The following is a 24,506-nucleotide window of genomic DNA, read 5'->3' as shown; positions in this document are numbered from 1 at the left end:
TGCTTTTGCAAACTTGTATTAAAATGTAAATTAATAGATTTAATAAAAAAAAAAGAAATTTGAAATTTCATTCCATAGCTAAAATTACCAAATGGGCATATTTGCTCTCTCTCTCTCTCTCTCCTCTCTCCTCGCCCTCAATTCTAAGTACTCTGCTCAAGTTCAAGTAGGACTCGATGCCACTGGTTGAAAAGATAAAGAAAAGTGGAGAACAGTAAAATTTCAATGTGAAAAAGGAAATAGTAATATCACATTTTAGTGAAGATTAACGATTAAAAAAATAGTATTTACAATTAGAAGACATAATTAAGAAGCACTTTTGTTAAATATATTTCCAGAGGGAATTTACCTGTATTTCTTAAATTAAAACTTACAAAAATACAACTTTGTAGAATTAAATGCACATGATAATTAATAACTCTAGGTATCAAATAAAAACAAATAGAATGCAGCATAACTGATGCATTTATTGAATATATAGAAAATATTCTGAAATAGGGCCTAAAGCATCATTATTTTGCAATAATTATGGTAATGAGATGTAATTGTAACAATATATTGATTTGTTTGAAGAGTAATATTAGAACATTTTTCATACTTCTATATGTGTAAATCAGCAGAATACCCGAGCGGTAATTAGATGAAAGGTACTTTCCGGGGGAAAATACGTTCCGATTTGCATATTAGTGTTTCCTCAAGAGGAAGTAACTCGGAAATGGCAGCCAACGGAGAAGTGGTCCAGCGATCTTGTGAGACCCCAGGCTGTGACAAAGACGCAAAACTACAATGTCCAACGTGTATCAAGTTAGCCATTCCCGGTTCATTTTTCTGCTCGCAGGTTTGTTCATACATTAACTTTTTTTTCTTGAAAAATGTCAATATAACGTTAGAATTAATTCGAATTTCCTTGATAAAGTGAACGAATTGCTGAAAGCCAGGCGATTTTAAAGAAGACTAACAGTATCAAATATAAGATATTTGCAACTTAAGACTCAGTATCTATTAGTACTCTGTGTGGTTGATTAATTTTATTTAAGAGACTAACTTTTGTCTTAAAAAACATTCTCCGATATTCCACGTTTTTTGGGGGGCAATTTCTTTGTTGAGTGACTATGAATCTGACTTTTAATTTCTTTATAAACAATGTTTATAGTTTGATCACTTCGATAATAAGCAGAACACAAAGTAATTATTTAACAGTAAAAATTTAAAATGAGAAGAAGGTTTTTGGATATCTTTTGTAAAAGTAAGACAGATGAAATAGAGTGTTATTAAATATTTTAATCTTTTATGGTACAAATATACAAGCGCAATGTGTCTATCATTCATGACGATATCATTTGACAATGGTCCTAAACATGTACAATAAAGAGTATAATGTTTTTCCTTTGAAAATCAGCAAGCTTGCATCGATCCATATATTAAATCTGTCACATTGTTTTTAGGATTGTTTTAAAGGATTTTGGGATGAACACAAGAAAATTCACAAGAAAGCAAGTAAGTTTGAAACATCATTTTTGGTGAAAGTAACAAAATGACACAATTGAAAAATGTTTCAGAGTTTTGAAAAGTGTCAGAAAAAATATATTCCATTGTTGAGGATATTGAAGATGATTCAAATTTGTCAGTTATTTACTGGTACATTCCATAACTGTATTAGTACTGTAATGTTTTTGCAGAAGAAAATTCAGCAAAGAACAGTGGTGAATACAACCCTTGGCCTGGATTTAAGTTCACAGGTGCCCTAAGACCTCAACGAGTGGTAAGTTAAAGGTTGGGAGCCACAGGTTAAGTATTATCTGTTACTTGAAAAAAAAAGTTTGTCAGATGAATCTTGGTGAATCTCAGATGCATCATTGTCCCAAAGATACATTAAAAAGGTATACATGTATTGAAATAAATTTTCCACAATGATCATGCAAAAAACAGATAATTATGTTCTTAAAAAATTATTTTTAGTCCCCCAAGCGGTTGGTTCCTGACACGATACCTAGGCCAGACTATGCTGATCACCCAGAGGGTAAGGCCTCGCTTCTAGATAAAAAACCCAACACTTCTTTCATTCAAGATATTGAGGGAATGTTTTACCATTTACTTACTGCACATGAATTGTTTATGTCAGGTGTTCCTATTAGTGAAAGACAAATGAGGGGATCCACCAATATCAAGATCCTTACAGACGAAGAACAGGAAGATTTGAGGGTTACCTGTAAGGTATAAAAAGTGTAAATAATTACAGTGAGAAGTGTAAACATGGTTAGAATTGTAAAAATTATCAATGAGAAGTGTTAACTAGGCCAGAGAAAGAAAGATAGAAGTGTATTAAAATGAAACCTTTTTAAAAGTGTAAACAGGGCCTTAAGTTCTTTTGTAAAATGCAATCCTGATCCTTTTATCACAAGAACAGTCCTCTGCCTGAATTCTTCATTTTAGGCATATAATTCTTGTATGTACATGTATTAGATATTGAATAATTGATGAAAGCACATGGATCTTTTTTTTTTCTTTTCATTTTACAGTTAGGCAGAGAGGTTTTAGACATTGCTGCCAATGCAACAGAAGTGGGCATCACAACAGAAGAAATTGATAGGATTGTTCATGAGGTAAATGTTTTTCAATAAATATCACAAACAATTTCTTAAAAGACATTTAAATGCGGATGTTGTAATTACATGCATACTGGTATTTGAATTTTAACTGGCATTGTTTCATATTCAGGCCTGTGTGGACAGACAATGCTACCCCTCTCCACTCAATTACTACTGCTTTCCCAAGTCCTGTTGTACGTAAGTTATATTTTACAATTCTTTGCAGAAAAACCACAAGAGAATGAACAAGTTTATTGACAAGACCTGTGAGAAACTGTGTTTCTTCAATTGAGTTTTCAAAATTTGTTAACAGTCTTTCATCAGAAGGTCCTGAATGATAAATTTGTTTTTTTAGGTCAGTAAATGAGGTCATCTGCCATGGTATTCCCGATATGAGACCTTTAGAAGATGGAGACATAATGAATGGTAGGTATACATCAGAGAGTACTTAGTTCTAGTTATATATCTATTAATGAACCAGCAATGTTATGTCAGTAATATTTTTGATACTTAAATCATTGGAGATATTTACAGTTTATATATATTTTAAACAAGTTTGATGCCATTTATAAAGTTTGATTTCTTTATAAAATAATTGTGCACTATTAATTTGTTATCTTGAATCAACATAAATCGATATTGTAAAATAAAAACTTTATTTGCAATAAATTCTTTTCCAGTTGATATTACTGTTTACCATAGAGGTTGCCATGGAGATCTGAATGAAACTTTTTTTGTTGGAAATGTGGATGAAAGAAGCAAAAAGCTGGTGAAAACAACCCACGAATGCCTATCTCTAGCCATAGATGAAGGTATGAAGGCTTTTACCCATTTTTCCTTCGCCTTGAGATTTTCAGTAATTTAATATAGATTAGTTGTAACAGGTGTTGTATTTGTGTTTAGTGAAGCCAGGTGTGCGGTACAGAGATATGGGAAACATCATCCAAAAGCATGCGCAGGCCCACGGATTCTCAGTAGTCCGCAGCTACTGCGGCCATGGCATTCACCAGTAAGTGGTCTGGACACATTCATGCACAACAGAATTGATTTTATTAGAAAAATACAGAAAATATTCTTTAACATTTTTATGTTCCACATCGTTTGTAAGAAATCTTAATAAATATTACATACCTATTTACTGGCTATGAGGACAATAGCAAGTTTATTGTCCCCAGGGACAGCAACTATTTCATGAGGTGAAACCAAGGGAAATAGTTGCTGTCGAGGGGGACAATAAACTTGATATTGTCTGACTTGTCAGAAAATAGGTATTTTATTACACTAAAGAAAACTTTGTCTGCAATTTTCAGATGCAGATTTTCTTAATGGTAAACAAAGTAAAGTTGTCAGACTTTGAATTTAATGTGAGACTCTGATTACACCTTTTAAATCTGAATCACACATTTCAAGTTTAAAAACGAGGAAAATCAAATGCTGCCAGTAATTAGTTTCTATGACTATTTACCATGGGCAGATGGCTCGGAAACTATTTCACAGTTAGATAGAATAGCATGTTTACCGGGGTATTTATTGTAATTTTACATAAAAAGTATTCACAGAGGTATATAATAATAAAAAAAATTCTACTGGTAACCGTATTTTAAAAAGTCCAAAACTCAATAGGGGAAGGATTATCATAAACTGGTCAACTCGCATGTTTTAAAACAATATTATTGTGTCTAGTGCATTAAATGCATTACATTTTTCCAATTTTATACTTACTATTTTAATAGTGAATAATTTTTACATTGATTATCTCTTTTCACAGATTATTTCACACAGCTCCTAGTGTACCACATTATAGCAGTAAGTCTCTTTTTATCCTTCACTTGAATTTCTGAACACTCCTATTTAACACAATATCTTCTCAATAAATATATCGTTATTGAATGACTCTGATATTATGGGTTGTACAGTTAATCATTGACTGTAATTATTAAAATTATCTTGCTAGTCATATCATCCAACAGCATCATTATTCATCCCTTGTTTGTTTTTTCTGCAGAAAACAAGGCTATTGGAGTCATGAAACCTGGGCATTCATTTACCATAGAGCCAATGATATCAGAAGGTAAACATATCAGTTGTCAACCATTTACCTGTCAATTTTCACCAGATTATTAAAGGGTTAGGAAAGTCAAAAACATATTTTATGTATATTAATAAAGTGGTTTAAATTATCACAAGTGGTCATGCTGTTTTGATCATAAACTACATAATTAAGCTTTAATGCACGCTTGAAGTTAGAGAAATCATATTTATTAAAGGCTGCCATGATGTAGAACTCTTGTATTAAAAACCAAAAAAATTAAATATTTTGATGTCACACCATCTCTTCCGGTTTGGTTTTCATATATACGATGTACACAGTGCTCTGAATAAAATGCTGGTTTATGCCTTTCTGTTACTCAAGTCATCGACTGAACAAAATTGATAATGTTTAGGTTTACATGTTAATCTAAAGAATAAATACATGTATGCATAAATATATGCATTTTTATTGAGTAAATGAAAGTAGATATCATTAAAAGTTGAAATGAAGTGGAGTAAATTTTTATTCCAAGTCGAGTTCTCCACTAACTAAAAAGTATGTTGTAATTGTAAGTCAGAATCACTATGTCGAAATAACGACAGCAATGTTTTCTACGATACTTGGCATCTGTTGACTCTTTCCACCGACTTTGACCTCTGCTTTTAAATTTCAATGAACATGCTCCGTTTGACGTTGGTTTGTAATTTAGTGGAAAGTCAAAGGTAAAAGAATGGTCTCAAATCGATTTTGTTTCAATTTTTACAGACCTTGTCATTTAGAGCGAATTAATGATTTGATACTGATGCTATGTTGATAAAACAAACCAGAATAGATGGTGTGAACTCATAGATTAAAGTTCCATGGCAGTGGGAATTTAAATTAAGCTATTGATTTTCTTGATTAATTCATTGTGCCGGGGTTTTTAATGAAAATAAATATGATTTACAACTACAGTAAAACACGCTTATAACGAAGTCCCAGGGACGGCCAATTTAAATTCGTTATAAGCGTAATTCGTTATATCCGTCAAGTTTACAACATGAAATAGAGACTTGGGGAATGAAATTCACTTCGCTGTAAGCGTCAATTCATTATAAGGGTGTTCGCTATAACCGTGTTTTACTGTATAGTAGATAATGATTAATTGATTTATTGTACAACATATTTTTAGTTTCCTTCCCCTATAAGCTGGGAAACATGTTAACCGATTACCTTTCTATGTGCATCAGGTACTTGGCGAGATGAGATGTGGCCCGATAACTGGACTGCAGTCACCTTGGACGGCAAGCGGTCTGCTCAGTTTGAGCACACTTTGTTGGTCACTGATACAGGCTGCGAAGTGCTAACAAGGCGGCGAGAAAACAATGGACAACCTCATTTTATGGACAAATTATAAACCCGAAAATCAAATTGTTTGGTTTTTACTTTTAAAAAAGTATTGTAGAACACCAACTAAAAAAAATGCCAAATTTTGATCTGCTTGTTATGAATTATTTATTTTGAAGATATTACAAAACTTATAATGCTCTTGCACAGTTTTGTCGCATCTGTTATTTCAAACAGTGTTTAAACATGTACATTTGTGCAAAAATAACTCAAAAGAATTTACAACAGGGGTTGTAAATTTTTCTTATAGACTGAGGGGGAATCCAGTCTCCTTTTTAACAAGATAGTATGTGAACAGATAAAAATGTACATCTGAAATAAAAGAAAATCTCCTACAGAAAGTTTTCTGTAGTTTCCGTGTAATGTATCAATTAAGAAACAAATGAGCCTGATGTGGTAGATCCTGTCTACCATATGCTCTGTATAACAATGTCTCACAGTGTCTGCTGTAGAGGAGGCCTCTATGGGTTCTGTATAATAAAGTCTCACAGTGTGTGCTGTAGAGGAGGCCTCTATGGGCTCTGCATAATGAAGTCTCACAGTGTGTGCTGTAGAGGAGGCCACTATGGGTTCTGCATAATGAAGTCTCACAGTGTCTGCTGTAGAAGAGGCCACTATGGGCTCTGTATAATGATTTATCACAGTGTCTGCTGTAGAAAAGGCCACTATGGGTTCTGTATAATGATTTATCACAGTGTCTGCTGTAGAAGAGGCCACTATGGGCTCTGTATAATGATTTATCACAGTGTCTGCTGTAGAAGAGCCTACCATATGCTCTGCATAACAATCTGTAGAAGAGGTTCTATTACAAACTGATGATGTCTTGAGGATGTGCCAGTGAACATGACATAATCTGAATGACTGCTCGCCCTCCGTCCTTGTTACTTCTGTACACCTGTATTGATTAACGCTCTCGTGTTAGACTATACAATCCATAACTATAATGCTTTTATTCAAAGGTATAAATGTTGTACCAGGTTTTCATTTCAAATTCAGTTGGAGAACTTGCAAACAAATAAATAAGTGGGAGAACACCACGTTTAAAGATGAAGATAACAGATAAAGATGTGACTGAAAATCGCATTTTATGATTTGCATTTTCTTGTATACAGACCATGTTTAGAATTTCTAATTTAATTTAGAACATACCTTGAAGTAAACTTTGCATCTTTCCATTAGAAACCTCCATTTAATTCGAGTGCGATTTTCTAAATCCATTTTCAGAAAATTTTCAACCTGAAAAAATTTTTCAGCGTAAATGCATGTAAATTACTGGTAATTGTTGAATATAAATGTGCATTGTTCTGTTTACAAACACTTTTTTTTTCTCATATGCAATAGTATGTTGTTAAATAAACTAGAGGTACTGTGAGCAAGCTCACAATTGATACTCCCCGCAAAGAAAAAAATCATAACGCGTGTATTTTTGCTATTATAGAAAATATTGGATGAATCTATTTCACTGTCCATTTTCTATAAATAACAACTGCTCTATTTTTTAAAACTGTTCATGCTAATAGGAGTAAACAAACCAATTTCTATCCTTTAATTCCATTTTATTTTAAGTTAACTGTTAATGCATGAGGACATTTGCATCCTTCCGTTAACAACCATCACTCTAATCAAACGAAATCTACATGTCAAGCGGCCATTAATATTTAAACATTTTGAATTATTGGTATACTGAGCCGGATTTTGTCCAAAAAAATTTTTCCACACATTTTCTTTCCCCAAAAAAAATTCATCGGGGCAGGCCATTTCTAAAAAAATGGGAATGAGAATCTAAAAACAATTTTATGTAGCCTGAGAAGAGCAAGCTTTGTGTCAAATTTTAGCTTCCAATATTTCCATTAATACAAGACATGACACAGACAGAATTTAGCATTTTTGAAACAATGACCTTGAACTTCCTCAATTGACCTTGGGTCAAGGTCATGACACATCCTTTGGTCATAAGCAATATTTGTGTGAAGTAAAAACATAAAATGCTTCTCAATAAGGAAGATATGGACCGGACACAAATTTTGCACTTTTTCTGCCAGTGACCTTGACCGAATGACCTTGGGTCAAGGTCATGACACACCCTTAGGTCATAAGCAATCTTTGTGTATAGTAAGAACTTTCAATGTTTCTCCGTAAGAACGATATGGACCGGACAAGAATTTTGCATTTTTCAACCCTTGACCTTGCCCGAATGACCTTGGGTCAAGGTCATGACACACCCTTAGGTCATAAGCAATCTTTGTGTTAAGTAAGAACATTCAATGCTTCTAAATAAGGAAGATAAGGACCGGACACAAATTTTGCACTTTTTCTGCCAGTGACCTTGACCAAATGACCTTGGGTCAAGGTCATGACACACCCTTAGGTCATAAGCAATCTTTGTGTGAAGTAAGAACTTCCAATGTTTCTCCATAAGAAAGATATGGACCGGACACAAATTTTGCATTTTTTCTGCCAGTGACCTTGACTTTGCCAAATGACCTTGGGTCAAGGTCATGACACACCCTTAGGTCATAAGCAATCTTTGTGTGAAGTAAGAACTTCCAATGTTTCTCCATAAGAAAGATATGGACCGGACACAAATTTTGCATTTTTTCTGCCAGTGACCTTGACTTTGCCCGAATGACCTTGCATCAAGGTCATGACACACCCTTAGGTCATAAGCAATCTTTGTGAAGTAAGAACTTCCAATGTTTCTCCATAAGAAAGATATGGACCGGACACGATTGCACAGACAGAGGGACGGACGGACAAGGTGATTCCTATATACCCCCCCAAACTTTGTTTACGGGGGGTATAATAACAGAGTTTATATAGATTTAGAAACTGTATCTATTCACAATTGCAATGAAGACCTGATGATATTCAGGAGGAACAAACATTCCACAGCTGCAGTTAATAGTGTTGATCACATTTCAATAATTAAGATGTCCTTGCTATGTGTTATGATATTCAAGATGAATAAGTCTGGGTTAAAAAACAGTTGCTATCTTTTTTCAGAATTGAGGTGTGCTGAATTTAAGTGCTTTGAATATATAAGTGTACATTCCCTTCTGATCACACAGCAAGTACCAGTAACTGTTCTCATTCAATATGCAACTGCAACTGGTTTGAAGACAATATATACCACACATCTTCATTCTCCTGGTCCTCTCACCTAAGTGCTGCATTAATTAATTGCAGTTGATCTTGCTGTTATCAGAGATGATGATTCTCACCTTGATTCCCATTAGGTGTTCTGCCACACTCCCGTACAGGTAACAGTGCTCCAGTGAGCCTGTGTGGTCGGTCAGGGAGACAGGTATCCTGTACTCTAGCTCTGCTCTGTCTAGTTCTGGGGGGTCAGAGGTCTCAAACAAGGACAAAGTCCCATCACAGCAGTCCACATTAGAACACAGGTAGCCATTCTTCTCTGTTAGAGGGTGTTTACACTTGTCACTACAATAATATGTTTATTATCATATGATCTGAGGTTTTCCAGTGTATAAAAATACCATCTGTAAGACAGAAATACAATTGTACATGTAGGATAACCACCATTGAATGGTTAGGTATTGACCAGGTTATGAAATGAATTGGAAGGGTCTGTTCTTTACCATTTGTAGGAGATAACTGTATTGGAATCTTCTGTGTCCGTGTTGAACTGAGACAGGTAGAGACAACTCACACCATGAGCTGTGGGCTTCCAATGTTCCTGGTAGTTGTCCATCAAACTTTTCACATCCGACACTGTATACTTGTCCGTTATTTTTTCCACTGAAAGAGTCCAAGATTGCAGTATAAAGAAAGTGAGCGCACAAGATTGTAAGTTTGCAGGAATCCTCGACACGAATCAATTGGGATTTAAATGTCTATAACCTCGAAAGGCTATGTACAGGTTTCAACAAAAATATATTATGTTGAGAGTCGAAGTACATGGCTATTCCGGTTATTAAAAAACTCACAAAGCTTTCAAAAAATGGCAATGAGAGGTAAACCGATAACTAGTTGGAAATGTTAATGAAAACATTATTTAATGAAGTTATATTGTGTTATCCTAAAAAACTAGTAATAAGAAAAGAATTTTTTTATAGTGTTCATACATCTAGAAATCAATAAAAACAAATTAAAATATACCGGTATATTATAATTCAACATCATGTTATAATAACATACATTTAAAACAAAAAAGTTTAATTTTTTAAAAAAAAACCACCAGTTGGATTTGAACCCAAAACACTGAATGTATGTATTCACTAAATCCAGGACGAAACCACTGAGCCACGGAGACTTGTCAATATATGCTCTATAAAGTACTGTTTGAAACACCACTGTCATATCAATGGACTTTGTTTTTTATCCTTCAAAAAATAATTTGAAAAGTACATAATTAGTCATCTCTGGGTCATCTCTCCATCTTTTTTTAAAATGCGACATTTTTTATGTTGAAATATGTTACCTTTACACGTTTCAAATTTGTGGAGAGAAGACCCAGAGACAACAAAATCATTTAAAAACAGTTGTAAATAAGTAGGATTTTGCATGAATTGCATCGTGTTGCTATATTTAGACCCATATTATAATAAAACCTTTAGCATTTCAAATATTTTTCCACTCATTCCACATCCAACAGAAACCAAATAACGGTTATAATTCGAAAAATATTCAAAATTAATTGATGAAATTTTCACTCTCCTTGTGCACCCAGATTCCTGCCGAATCTACATCTTAAGCGCCCACATTCTTAAGTGAAAATCAGAATTCATACCAATACACTGTTATATGTACTTTTTTGTTCTATTCTAGTAGTGAAAACTAAATACATTATTTGAACATTGACATGATCAACATACACATGTAACAAACATGGACAATCAAACTAATTATCTTGAACTCGTCTAGACTGTGGTAAAAAAAAAACCCAGATATATAAGAGGATATATAGAGATTAAAGTAAGAAATTAAAATGCATCAAGAAGCAATGGTAGTATTTAGCTTCAATCTCGGTCCTAAATATATCTATGATATTGAAGATTTCAGAAGTAACAAGTGAAAAGCTGTCAATGTGACAGCAAACCGGATTTTCTTTTATGTGAACTGTATCCATAATCCATGTCAACCCATATCCAGTGAAATGGAGTACCCTATATGCAACATTTTGCCAAAAAATGACTTAAGTTCAAAAGCTAGTATTTTTTTCATAAATAATCAGAAATCAAAATCCTAGCAATATGCACACCTCTTATATATGTACAATTGATCTGCAAAAGAACAACTTCCTATCTTGAGAACTGTAGGAGGAGTTATCCGTACACTGAGGGTACCCTATTTGCAATATTTTGCCAAAAAATGACGAAGTTCAAAAGCTGGTATTTTTTCGATAAATTATCGGAAATCAAAATCCTAGCAATATGCACATCTCTAATATAAGTACAATTGATCTGCAAAAGAACAACTTCCTATCTTGAAAACTGTAGGAGGAGTTATCCGTACAATGAGGGTACCCTACATTGTATATGAAATATTTTGCCAAAAAATGACTAAGTTCAAAAGCTTGTATTTTTTTGATAAATTATCAGAAATCAAAATCCTAGCAATATGCACACCTCTGATATATGTACCGGTACAATTGACCTGCAAAAGAACAACTTCCCATCTTGAAAACTGTAGGAGGAGTTATCCGTACAATGAGGGTACCCTTTTGGCAGCCGCCCGCCCGCCCGCCCACCCACCCGCCCGCCCGCCATTTTCACCATTTTAATAACCGGATTTTTCCGTTGGAAAACCCGGTTAAAAATGTTATGTTAACTGTTATATACCCCTTCATGGTAACTGTAGTACACATATTGCTCTTTTGTATTAGGCAATTTGACATGCCGGTAGTTTCGTTGATATGTAATATGCAATGTTATTATTATATGTCATTTAATTATCTTTCAGCTAAAAAATTGCCGAAAATGTGTCAATTTGCCCTACAAGAGAGCAGTACCGCAGTTATCATGGGGTCTATTTATTGAATACACACAGGGTGGGTCTGACTTGGAATCATCCTCTGGTTCCTCTGCGGAGTCGCACTGCTGGGCGTACTGATAGAGACTGTGTGCTTCTTGTGTATCTGTGTCAGAATGAAAGGTTGTTATTGGTTACAGGGATGCTTTTATACAATGTATAGAAGTCTGATGTATATACAGCGAGATATTATACAGGGATGCTTTTATACAATGTATAGAAGTCTGATGTATTTACAGCGAGATATATTATACAAGGAAGCTCTTATACAATGTATAGAAGTCTGATGTATATACAGCGAGATATTATACAGGGAAGCTCTTATACAATGTATAGAAGTCTGATGTATATACAGCGAGATATAATATACAGGGAAGCTCTTATACAATGTATAGAAGTCTGATGTATATACAGCGAGATATTATACCTGGATTGACTGTGAAGATTGTTTTGGAATCAGAAGTAGCTACCATACAAGATCGGTAGTTGTCAAAGGACATCCTAGCATCTGCCACAAACAACACTGAAAACATCAAAACACAATGATAAAAAATAAAGGCTATTTCATACAATTTTCTTGAGAATCATGACTTATCTTAATAGGAAAAATTGTTTAAAAAAATATCTTTTGTAAAATGTTAAATTCCTGATAAAACAGTTCAGGTAATGAATTTCATTTGAACTAACAATTTAAAAGCAATAATTGTTCTTAAAAGAATACAAGTCTTCTCCAGCTATCATAAAGAACATACAAATCACAACCATGATTATACATCAAGAAGGAGGCTATCTTAAAGTGCCACACTTAAATGAAGTCACTGAAGGACATTAGAATGGGAAGCATTGCAGAGGTCGACTTTACTTGACATTAAGCTTAAAATTTGGTTTAAGATCATTGCAAATCCTTTATTCCAAAAGCACTCTATTGTGGGTCTCAACTGGGAGTTTATACATGTAGAGAGATCTGCTGTGACCCTGACCTAAAACATAGAAAGTTTCTTCAAGGTCACTGCACACTCCTTTCCTACAGGCAGTATTGTGGTAATGTCTGAATATTAGACTGTGTCAAAGAGAACAAGTGAAAAGCTGTCAATGCGACAGCAAACCGGCTTTTCTTTAATGTGAACTGTATCCATAATCCATGTTGACCCTGAATTGATAAACACTACCTACCGGCTGTATCCAGAAAATTGGAGTACCCTATATGCAATATTCTGCGAGAAAATGACCAAGTTCTACATGTGGTATTTTTTTCATAAATTAACAAAACTCATATACCAAGTAATTTGCCCAGCTCTGATATATGTACAATTGATCTGCAAAACAACAACTTCCTATCTTGAAAACTGTTGTAGGAGTTATCCATACAGTAGGAGTACCCAATATGCAATATTCTGTGAAAAAATGACAGAGTTCAACAGCTGTTTTTTCCCCCAAAAAATATCAGAGATCAAAATCCTAGCCATAAGCACAGCTCTGATATACCGGTATGTACAATTGATCACCAAGATCGCTGACCTAAAATCTTAATTCAAGGAAATTGTGCTCTCTTTAATCCAAAGGTACTTTGTTGGTGAAGTATGAGCAAGAGTAGTCAAGAGGGAAGGGGAAAAATATGCTCTTGACAAGTAATGTCCCTATGCAGACAGACAGACAGATGGACTTATCACCATAGGACACACTGAGCAAGTCCTTAAAGAGCTCATCTAGTCATCTTACGAGTTTTTGTGTCTTTCCGTCTACAGATGAACAAGGGGGCTTTCCATTTCTACAGTACAATCTTTTTCCAGCAAAGTAACCATGAACTTAATCCAATCTTTATTCTCTTACCTGTTCTATATGGTGTCCAAGTGGTAGCCATGGAAGCAGCTTCTTTGTCCCATCTGAAATTATCACATTTCTGTCATGTATTTTATTTCCAATAATTGTGTAATGATCCAGATTGGAGAAATAGTAAAGGACCAGACTGTGATTCAAACCCAGGCCCCCTGAATCTCTTGTCATGCAGGTGCTCTACCAACTGAGGTATCTGGTGCCGGTATTTGAACCAGTCTGACTGTCTGGTCATTCCTTCCTGTCCTGCCTAAACGAAGAACCTTGAAGATCACCATCCCCAAGCTCTTTCCCTTGGCAGGAGTTAACCTGTCAGTTTCAAGGGTTGGCACTGCACCAAATGTGACTGGATGGAAGAAATAAAAACAAGACCAGGATTCAAACACTGGTCCCCTGAATCACTAGTCAGGTGCTCGATCTACTCACTGAGCTAGTGAGCTATCTGGCATTGGTATTCCAACCAGTCTGACTATCACCCCATTTAAATGATGTTCACCCTAGAAGACCATGCATGCACCATACTATTACAATTGCTTAATTATCAATAAAACTCATATACTTTAAAAACTACATGTACATTAGAAACGCCTCTTTCTCTCTCTCTCTCTCTCTCTCTCTCTCTCTCTCTCTCTCTCTCTCATACTGACATGATAAATGGGAAGGCGGCCATTCCTTCATCCATCAGAGTCAGTTCACATCTTTGGGTCTGTCTGCCTGTCTTTGTGGTTATATCCTTCACTGCACCAACCTGAAATAAAGGAATCCATTCGTGGTAGATCTAGAGTCAGGTATATGGCATTCCTTAACTCTAGCTCTGGCTAGTTGTTTAAACCTTTAACTGTAGAATGCTGGATTTGCATGCCATAAGACCTTGGTTCAAACCCCCACATGAGGCAGTATTTGTCTCTGTTACCCATTAAAACTAGTGGTCATGGTTTTTTATAATATTGAGGATTTATTTATACTATACTTATTGTAAAACCTTTTTCAGGATGGCCAGTATATTGATGTGTTCTCCACTGAGTCCCTGTCCATTAGCCACAATGTCCTCCAGACTGTAGTAGTCATTGCTGGCTTTTGTTGGGAGATGAAGCAAGGGTTGGTAAATATCCACATCAGTTCCATCATACGAAGTGATGGAGGAATGGTTTTCACTCAGAGAAAAACTAAATGGTCTGTAAAGTAAATTAAATGCTAATATTGAGGATCATTTTAAATCCAATTACTATTCTCAATACATATGTATCAAAATTGTAGACCAGTATACTGTATAAATGTATTAGATTTGGCGTGTATGATATTTGGCGGAAATTGGTTTTTGAACAAGTTGGCGTGGATTTGAATTAGAGTATTCCTAAATGTGACTTTTCCTATACATTTATGCATTTCATTTAGCGATGTACTTAATTGCGAAACCGGCATTCCGCCAAATGCGCTAAAAAGAATACACAGCCAAATAAAGTATGTTTCTGTACTTTTAGATATCGCCTTTTAAAGACAACAACAAACTCTCGGAAGGAACAATACTTAGAAAATGTTGTATTTTACTCTTACAAAGGAGTGTATGGTCTAAATTTTTCTTCACTTCCATCTGTGGCTTTCATCAACACCTGGAAGTTGGACAGCTGGACTGAAAAGGACAATTACATAAAATGTTAATATCAAAGCAGCTACCAGTAATTCAATAGTGTGTGTTGCAATTCAGTTGAAAGATATGCAGCAATATTAGGCATTTCAACCAAATAGAGCATGATTTTAATTTCACATGGTTTATGAAGTTTTTGGGTGCCACAGAATTTCAATCATCTGTATTAGTTGATGGATATAATGTTTCCTTAAAAGAGTTAAAGGGATAACCATATACAAGTACCTATATTATTATGTTGAAAGGCAATTGATGAATGTAAGAAAATTAACCAGTGACGTGTACCCAAGATTCAAGCATGTTAAGGCTGAAATGTTTAATGATTGGCAGGATATGCATTAAATACCTAAAATAATTTGATAATTAAAAGAGCATAAACTCACATGAAATCAACAAATGAAATGCCACATAATACAAAATTCTGAATTCCAAAGGGGCCAAAAATCCCAGAAAGTTATTTGAATCAGAATTTCCTGGTAATATACACATCTACACATTGTGTCCTAAATACATGTACCAACAAAGTTTTACGCAAGTTCTGTGCAATGGTATAAGTGGAGTTGGACTTACAAAAAAACAAGATTGACAAAATGACTGCATGACTGACTGATGGACAGGTCAAAAACATCAAACTGGTATCCCTCGCAACTTAGTTGATTTGGGTATCAAATTTCAGGTGACAACAGGATTGGTTTATAATTATTTATGGCCATCATAAGGCCGAAATAAAATTATTCTTTGTTTGGAGTTGCCCACCGCTTCGTAGAAATACCCCGTGCTCATAAATTTTTTTTTTATAAAAACAAAAGAACTTTTTTATATGAATATTTTTTATTTTTTTACCAAATTTTTATTTCAAGCCTGAAAAATAAAATTGGTCTAGAAACCTCCAGGCAGCAATTCCAAACAAACAATTTTATAAGGAAGGCTTATATCAGAGAGTTTTAAAGTTCTCTAGGGTCACTTTACCTATGTCTCCTGTATGGTAGATGTTGGATATTTCTGCTATGTACCTCTCTGATCCCCAACAGGTGACTGCCACAAACCCTGCAGGAGAATCCCTCACAACAAAGCTCACCAGGTGGCGCTCTGTGCCTGGATCTGAAATTTTGATTACCGGTATGTTTTTATCATTCAGCATCCAACACTATTTATTACTATATAAATATTTCTCCAATTAACAAAAATAACAGAAGTACAATGTACAGTGTAGATGAAGTTAACATTGGTCTGTGGCATTATTAGGGTAAGGTTGTATTTGGTACATTATGAGGAAAATAAATAAGTTGTCTTAGGTGTGACACTTAGTTTTATTACAATTTGCAACTTACTCTTTTTGGAGATGATTGATTTTGGAGATTCTTTTGCAATTATAATTCCAACAATGGTCTGAAAGGAAGAAAAATCAATTATCATGACGAATAAGTAAAAAATTGTTCAAAAGTACATAATAAATTGCATTTTCCCATCTAACATTATTGTTTGTATGCTAAACTTATCAATATTTTTTATTCATTAACGTTAGGCCTTAAAAATCAAAATCAAAAACACAGAAATAATTATATACGTCACTTAATATACAAACGGACAGTCTTCATGCATTGAGAATGGAATTAAGAAAACAAGCCTGCGTACAACATTTGACGAGGCTTGATTGACATCCTGAATTTTGATTGCATCTCCATTCGATCTTTGTTGTTGATTTGTCCTGGAATAATCATGATTTGACTTTCCTGAATTGTATGACATTCCAAAATTGTTGCTCGGACACTGAGCTATAGATCTGTTTTTCCGATGCATGACATCTGCCGAGGCTGAGAGCTGCTGGTACTGAGATCCTGACCATGCCATTTTCAGTCGCGAATGTCGTCTGCAAATCAAATGATAACAATGGGCACGTGCTTCCGTGCAAAAAAAATCCCCAAAATTGCGATTACATGTAAATAGTGTAACTAAATCATGCTAATAATAAAATATTAAAACAACGTTCATAACTTTTTCAAAGGGCCCCGCCACTGTAAGTAAAATTATTTTTAGAAATCACGTGTATTTGTTTTTATTTTGAGACATGTGACTTTTTTGGGTCACACAAACTCTTTGTTTAAAGGAAATTTTGGTGAACGTTAAAGCATATATTTAAGGAAGATTAAGTAGAGTCAAGATGACGGAAGAGGGGGCAGATGGAGATGAGCATAAATATTTTTACGCTCTTTATTCCTATAGCTCCCAAAGGTAGCAACGTCAGACCAATTTCATTTTGAATGTAACTCAAATTGAAATAGAACTATATATATTGATAAAGAACCAAGAAAATATCTCAAATTCATGTTAAATTTGATGTATGTTTTATAGTTCCCAAGACGAGACAGGGGACAACCAACAATTGGCTGAAAGCAATGGGTTTAGGTTACAATTTTTTTGTATATTTATATACAAATAAGGACCTGTAATGGATTAATTTCCTGACATGGATGTACAATTGGACATCCCATAGTTAGGCCTTATCGAAATGTTGATATACCACTTTGTAAATAATTGTGTGTGTGTTTTTTAAAATAAACATTCACATTAAACACACACTTCTTGTGTCCTTGTACTGTACATAAAATTTACAATACCTTTTTATAGTTTGACACATGTGATGAGTGACCTACCAGAGGCTACAGAAAATCATTTGTCCCAGTTTTTGTTCAGTAAAATTTCCAAGGGTCAGCTTTACAATGATTCTGGCAGCATTTCATCTTTTACATTCAGGTAATATTGGAATAACCACTTATTGCTGATTAAAGATTCCTGCATGATTTGAAATGAAAAAATAGATTGAAGATTGGTAGTTTGCTTGTTTGTTTTGTTCAGGGAAGAAGAAAAAGATACAGAGATGTCTTGTTACTACTGTAAGCTAAGAGGTGCTGATACAGTGAATGTAGACATCAATGTTGGGCAGGGAGACTTCAATGACAGCCGAGAGCCCAGGGCACATGTCCTGTGCTTCCTCACTCCACACAGCAATATGTTGGATCAATATCCTTGAAATTTTACACCACTTACTTGCAATATATGTGATTTCATAAACCTATATTGAATAATAATTCTTTTATCTGCTATAGTCTACAGTGTATTATGATTTGTAGGTTTATTTGTTAGCAGTATTGGTACAACAGTTAAATAAAATTAGATTTCTTAACACAACACTTTCCGACATGAATTGGATATGTATGCGCTGGGACTCTTTAAATTCTTGGAACAAGATGTTAGTTTTCCTTACGCTTCTTTAATTCTTCATAACAATACTTAAAAAAAGATATGTTATATCTTGCAACAATAATGCCAGGTTATGTATTAATTGAATATATTTTTTTCAGAATGAGACTCAGGCAAAGGTTTACCTTGAGAAATGGGCTTATGAAACAACGGAGTTCCTCTGTAGAAGTCTTAAACTGCTTGGTCAGGATGTCAAGTATCTGATGTATGCTGTAAGTATTTGATGTATGCTGTAAGTATCTGATGTATGCTGTAAGTTGGAGGCTGGTGCTGTTTACCTTAGAAGTGTCTCTAAAGTACCAGACACAAATAAAGTTGTACTGACTCTTGTCCATACTATTGAATTTTGTAATTCTTATCTTACTTGACTGGGTCTGGCTCACCAAACTACAGTAGTGTTTGACGGAGTAGGAAAATAGCTTTCTCATCTTACATGCACTAAGGGTATCTTAATATTTGCTTGCAGGCCCTAAGAGACGCCCAACTGGTTTTTGAAGGAGTGGATAACAGTGTACAGCAAGATTTGCTCCAGTAAGCTCTCTTTACGAAATTCAAAATGAAATTACCGGTACTAAGAGTTGTGTTATTTATGTGATGAATTAGGGCATACTTAAGCAGATGTTCAAACCAAACCTTTCAAAAAGTGTCTGTTTTTCACCTGTCATTGTTAAATGGTAAAATTTCCTGGGTAAGTGTGAATTGAAAACAGTGATAAAGCATTGCAAAAATGATCCTGTATACAGTGTATCAAAAATTGTGAGTAAATTAGTGGTCAATATTGTATTAGATTTTAGGATCCTGTTTCAATAACCTATAACCTCATAACATTCTAATGCCATTGACCTGTAGACAATCCAAGTACTGGGTAGTGACTTCTACAGATATACATAGGTCCATTGTTGTCTTTGTTCATTAGGTTTGTGAAGTCCTGTAGCCTGGGGGACATGCTGAGACAGACAGAGAGCCCTCTGTCAGGAAGCCTGGATATGTTGACCGACCTCACCCCTCAGAGCCTGGACAGTAAGAAGAAGACCATCCAGGTCAAAACTGACAGTGGGCAATTCAAATTCCTGCCAGAATGTACGTCAAACTCTGCCTGTGAAGTCACAAATATTATATGAACGAAACTAAAGATTTGCTTATTTAATCAAGAAATCACATACAAAATTAAGTAAGAATGTTTTAATTGAAGTAAATAAAAACACCATAACAAATATTCTTTCATTAAAAGATTGTACAAAATTCTGTGAGGACTGGAGTCAGTCTGTGAATAGTTTGAGTAGAGGACATCCAGGGCTCATTAAACAGGTCATAGAAGCAGGGAAATTAAAGGTAAGATGACAAAGAGGGACAGTAAAATTTGTCAGACAGGGAAGGTAAAATAAAGGTAAGATGTCATAGAGGGAGAGAGGGGCCACAGTATATATAAACAGAAGGTTTTGAAAAGCAAGTCAAGTCATAAAGCAGGGATCCTTAATTAACCATTAATTTCCAATTGATTGGTGTTTTTTTTTAGCAATTTCTTTTCTGATAAACAAAGCAAAAAATGGATTTAGCAAACACATCCCCCATCAACAGTTTTTTTCTCATGTGAAGACATATTGCCATGATTAAAACTGATTCATTATTCATTGTATTGACTGAACTCTGCCAGATGATGTACGAATATCTCCTTGTTTTTCAGTATACACAGAGTATCAACACATTAAAGAGGTTGATGATGCAGGCTGAAAATGACTATTATGCATTATACAGGTATTTAGATTCACTGAGTTTTCAATAGTTTGAAAGAAATGTAGATTTACTTGAAGTTAAAATGCATCATGCATTGAGGATTAATAATAATAATTTTTTTTTTTGACAAATACATAAAAAAATTTTAAGAAACGTGCTGATTTCATATGATATTTACTTATAATAATAAAATTACAGGGCATACATGTTCCTTAAGAACTCTGGAAACTGTGAGATTCTTCTAAACTGTGCACACCTGGAGTTGCAGTCTGAGACATACAATGTGTTCCGGTGTCTGGAGGAGTTTGTGAGTGAGACGGGAGTGAGTTAGATGTTGAGATCAATAAAATTATTACAACCCAATGCCTGCTTTTGTTTGATTTGAAGTATGAGTTTGAGAGTTGATGTGAGATTTCCAAGTTATCTTGTGTGTTATTAGACTTACAATCTCATGTTCACAATGTTATGACTTGTATGCATAACATAAAATTTCAAACACAAAATTATTTCATTGTGCCCATGACACAATATTATATGCACATGACTACTCTTCTCGTGAACATGACTAATTAACTAGTGTGCACCACATGTATCTTGTGTATCTCATTACCATGTGCGCATGACATTATCTCATGCACATGTCTAATTATCTTGTGCATGATATTATTTGGTGCACACAACTTAAACTGTATTATGTGCATAACATCTTTTTGCACATGCCTTATTATTTTGTGCGCATGTCTAAATATCTTATTTGCACCACTTTTTATCTCGTGTTCACAACTTATCTTCTAGTGTGCATGACATTACCTCATGTGAATGACATCATTTAATGCACAAAACTTATTATTTTGTGTGCATAACAATATCTCATGGGCATGACTAGTTTATATCTCATTTGCACATCATTATTTGGTGCACAAAACTTTTTTATTTCGTGTGGTTGACATATCTCATGACTTGTTATCTTTTGCATATACACTAGGCAAACTTGCTAACGCACCACCTACTACTTCTTTGATTGTTTTAGATCTGAACGCAACAAAGATTGATTAGTATATTATTTCAACAGTTTATAATAATACAGAAAATGAAACATCATTTGTTGTAATGTTATTGACCAGTTGCTTTGAGTACTGTTTATGAAACATTGGTACCCCCCCCCCCCCCCCATTATGTGATTCACATGTCAATATCAGGTGTGGGCTCCATTTGCTCGTATAAATGGGATCTGTCTGTCTTTTCGCCTAGTATTTACGCGACGCTTTGGAATTCTTGCTCGGTCTCTCACACTTCCGGTTTGCGCAAATTTCCGGTACAACCTTGCAATTGACGTGTGGTGCCTTTTAAACACTTTGGCTACCTTAAACGACATTTTTTTTTATTAGATAAGCATGCTGTGTCATGTTTTAGCAAATATCACCGGTAATAGTACAATTATTAACATTTTTTCTAACCTCACTAAAGGAGCATTCTGCAGAGACAATACCAACTGTCCTGCCACGCTCTTCTGCGATCAAACGCGCCATACCCCGTCGGTTTTTTTGTGAGGTTTTAGTTATGCATGCATCAATAATAAGATCACAAAAAAGAAAGTAAAGATTTATCTTTCCAAAAGAAGTGTGAGCACGATTTGAGCATTTTTAAAGAAGAGTCACGCTTCGGTTAACATTGCATCCATTTATCCGTTCGGACATTTAAATGTCTTACTTATAATTTAGGTGACTTATTTAAACATTAAATATATCTTTAAAAATTCTAGGATGTAAATATAATTTTATTTCAAATGGTGCGTTAGCAATTTTGTCCAGTGTATGTAAAAAAAAAAAATACGCGGATCATTAGGAAATGCCTTCAACTGAATTTTAGAGGATTATTGATATACTTGCTAAACAATATTGCATAAAAATTTCCATCCCATCAGCTGCAGGTCTGTATCTCCCGGTCTGAAAACAATTGGATTGATGACCTGGTCGAACCAGTCGTTCATCAATTTTTTTTAGACCGGGAGCTACTGGGAATGGGAAAACTAGCATCCCTCTCCAAAAGTAATCTCGACATTAATACCAAAATGTTTCATGGCAAATCTGTATAAACCTTTGTAGTCGCTCTTTTGTAACAGCAAAGCCCCATCGCTCACCTGAGAATCAATAGCCGTAACAAAATCATGGAGTCATATTATACAAAACATCTGAATAATTAAATATCTGGACAGTGAAGTATAATGGATCCTGTATAAAAATATTCTCAATTTTTGCTATATTGCCAATTGCTTTTTTTTAGACGCAAACAAATCCTCAATAATTCTTAATTACCTCCCTTCATTATACCCTCGTTCCGAAGGCGATATACTGTTTTACCCTTGGTGTCTGTCTGTCTCTCCGTAACATAAATTTCTGTCGCATTTTTCTCAGCAACTATTCATGCAAATGCTTGAAATTTTAACACACTATTTGTTTAGGCATATCATATGATGGGATATATTTTGTACATATTGGACGTTAACTTCCTGTTAAATGACCACTTTGTTTATTTTTAGCTTAGTTTTCAAACAAATTTTCGTCAAAAATTTCTCAGCAACTATTTATTGCAGATGCTTGAAATTTTAACACGCTATTTGTTTAGGCATGCCCACCCCCATAATACGGCTCTTCCGAACGGGGAGGACTCTGCAGGAGCGGAGCAGTTTTAAATTGCGTTGAAATGGCGTTAAACGGTCACACTTGTTTTGTTTACAAAAAATATCGACGATTTGGATGTATAACACCAACAGCGGAAACATTTTTTTTTCTATTTGTTAGAATTTTGTACCATTTGAAAGCTTAACCATCTCTGTATGATTTAGACCTTGGAGAAATTTTAATTTAACATTTTAAGAGCGTGTTTGAAATCAAATTAAAGACCTAACTTTTCCGTGTCAACTAAACACTGCTTCGCGTTCTGCAGTCCTTCGCGTTCGATCGGAAGAGCCGTATGATTGGGGGATGGGTGTGATGCCGTATGGTGGGATGTTTTTTTTGTACTAATCGAACGTCAACTTCCTGTTAAATAACGACTTTGTTTATTTTAAGCCTAAATTTTCAAACAATTTCTGTCGATTTCTCAGTTTTAGCAACCTTTTATTGCGGATGCTTGAAATTTTAACACACTATTTGTTAATGCATGCCATATGGTGGAATCTATTATGTAACAATTAATCGGAAGTCAACTTCCTGTTAAATGTCGACTTTGCTTATCTTGCATATTCACAGAGCGGGGGTATATCTTGATTTGACAAAAATTTGAACCCCCTTCACCCTATAATGCTCTGTGCTAAGTTTTGCAGAAATTGACCTGGTGGTTCTGGAGAAGAAGTCGAAAATGTAAAAAGTTTACAAACAGACAGACAGACAGACGGACGGACCGTCCGACGGATGCTGGCCAAAAAGTGATCAGAAAAGCTCTTCCTGCAGGCATGTAGCATGGTTTTTGAAAGTGGGGGTGGGGGGCAGACTCATCCAAAAAATCTTGACAAGCCAAAAAAAAAGTACTTTCCAAAACCTAATCGGGGGGGGGGTTCACTTCAATTTCACAGTTTATTTCCTTATTTTCAATTTTTTTAACATGGTCCCATAATAAAAGTGGGGGTTGGGGACTCTATGTTAATTCGATTTTTTGTATGTAAATTAAAGAAAAAATTTTGCTTCGCAAAAAAGTTGGGGGTGGGGGGGGGTGGGGGAAGGGGGTCAGCCCCCCCCCTCCCCTATGCTACGTGCCTGTCCTGCTTAGGTGAGCCCTCATGTAAATTTTGAATTTACCGGGTGGCAGTAAATACAAAATTTACAACACCTGGTTAATTCAAAATTTACAACATGACAAAGCTAACAAAAACAAAATGTTTTACCCTATCAATTTTCTTGAAACATGTTTGATTCATCCAAATCATTAATATCTAGTTCAACAACTGATGACTTATTCTTGATACCAAACTGGTTTGGTGAGCACCAATTTTGTATGGCACATATTTAAAACTTTATCCCCATAATAAAGCAACAAG

At 34.9% G+C, this 24,506-nt stretch overlaps 3 protein-coding genes across 3 annotated transcripts; 2 read left to right on the top strand and 1 right to left on the bottom strand.

The window, feature by feature from the left end:
* Window positions 1-681: 681 nt before the first annotated feature.
* LOC128167559 (methionine aminopeptidase 1-like) lies at window positions 682-6,348 on the top strand. The gene is made up of 13 exons (XM_052833343.1): window positions 682-838; window positions 1,446-1,497; window positions 1,680-1,762; window positions 1,960-2,020; window positions 2,123-2,214; window positions 2,520-2,603; window positions 2,719-2,786; window positions 2,944-3,014; window positions 3,269-3,400; window positions 3,492-3,597; window positions 4,357-4,394; window positions 4,594-4,659; window positions 5,850-6,348. The coding sequence occupies exons 1-13, from the start codon at window positions 716-718 to the stop codon at window positions 6,014-6,016; spliced, it is 1,143 nt and encodes a 380-aa protein (XP_052689303.1). The 5' UTR covers window positions 682-715; the 3' UTR covers window positions 6,017-6,348.
* LOC128167558 (meiosis-specific with OB domain-containing protein-like) lies at window positions 6,098-17,474 on the bottom strand. The gene is made up of 13 exons (XM_052833342.1): window positions 17,111-17,474; window positions 16,807-16,864; window positions 16,445-16,576; window positions 15,385-15,460; window positions 14,813-15,005; window positions 14,478-14,578; window positions 13,828-13,880; window positions 12,425-12,520; window positions 12,014-12,103; window positions 9,606-9,765; window positions 9,228-9,447; window positions 7,156-7,242; window positions 6,098-6,901 (listed from the first exon to the last, which is right to left on the bottom strand). Exons 1-13 carry the CDS (start codon window positions 17,324-17,326, stop codon window positions 6,812-6,814), a joined length of 1,572 nt encoding a protein of 523 aa, XP_052689302.1. The 5' UTR covers window positions 17,327-17,474; the 3' UTR covers window positions 6,098-6,811.
* An 87-nt stretch (window positions 17,475-17,561) lies between these two features.
* Window positions 17,562-20,830, top strand: LOC128167561 (protein Njmu-R1-like). Its single transcript, XM_052833346.1, has 11 exons — window positions 17,562-17,707; window positions 17,828-17,881; window positions 18,104-18,229; window positions 18,332-18,496; window positions 18,668-18,725; window positions 18,838-18,948; window positions 19,203-19,267; window positions 19,653-19,816; window positions 19,968-20,068; window positions 20,421-20,491; window positions 20,669-20,830. The coding sequence occupies exons 1-11, from the start codon at window positions 17,637-17,639 to the stop codon at window positions 20,799-20,801; spliced, it is 1,119 nt and encodes a 372-aa protein (XP_052689306.1). The 5' UTR covers window positions 17,562-17,636; the 3' UTR covers window positions 20,802-20,830.
* Window positions 20,831-24,506: the final 3,676 nt, after the last annotated feature.

This window comes from Crassostrea angulata, chromosome 10, assembly GCF_025612915.1.
Source record: "Crassostrea angulata isolate pt1a10 chromosome 10, ASM2561291v2, whole genome shotgun sequence".
NCBI classification, from domain to species: Eukaryota; Metazoa; Mollusca; class Bivalvia; order Ostreida; family Ostreidae; genus Magallana; species Magallana angulata.
The sequence above is the reverse complement of the archived record's forward strand: the minus strand, read 5'-3'. Positions and strand labels throughout refer to the sequence as shown.

Excerpts from the sequence above, each read along its gene's own strand:
- LOC128167561 (XM_052833346.1), top strand. The coding sequence starts at position 17,637 with ATGACGGAAGAGGGGGCAGATGGAGATGAGCATAAATATTTTTACGCT. Across the intron at positions 18,497-18,667 it reads CACAGCAATATGTTGGATCA|TTTCCGACATGAATTGGATA; the intron begins ATATCCTTGAAA and ends TTAACACAACAC. Across the intron at positions 19,817-19,967 it reads ATTCAAATTCCTGCCAGAAT|ATTGTACAAAATTCTGTGAG; the intron begins GTACGTCAAACT and ends TTTCATTAAAAG.
- LOC128167558 (XM_052833342.1), bottom strand. The coding sequence starts at position 17,326 with ATGGCATGGTCAGGATCTCAGTACCAGCAGCTCTCAGCCTCGGCAGAT. Across the intron at positions 16,865-17,110 it reads ATCAAGCCTCGTCAAATGTT|ACCATTGTTGGAATTATAAT; the intron begins GTACGCAGGCTT and ends TCTTCCTTTCAG. Across the intron at positions 15,006-15,384 it reads TTTAGACCATACACTCCTTT|ACCATTTAGTTTTTCTCTGA; the intron begins GTAAGAGTAAAA and ends TTTACTTTACAG.
- LOC128167559 (XM_052833343.1), top strand. The coding sequence starts at position 716 with ATGGCAGCCAACGGAGAAGTGGTCCAGCGATCTTGTGAGACCCCAGGC. Across the intron at positions 839-1,445 it reads GTTCATTTTTCTGCTCGCAG|GATTGTTTTAAAGGATTTTG; the intron begins GTTTGTTCATAC and ends CATTGTTTTTAG. Across the intron at positions 3,401-3,491 it reads ATCTCTAGCCATAGATGAAG|TGAAGCCAGGTGTGCGGTAC; the intron begins GTATGAAGGCTT and ends ATTTGTGTTTAG.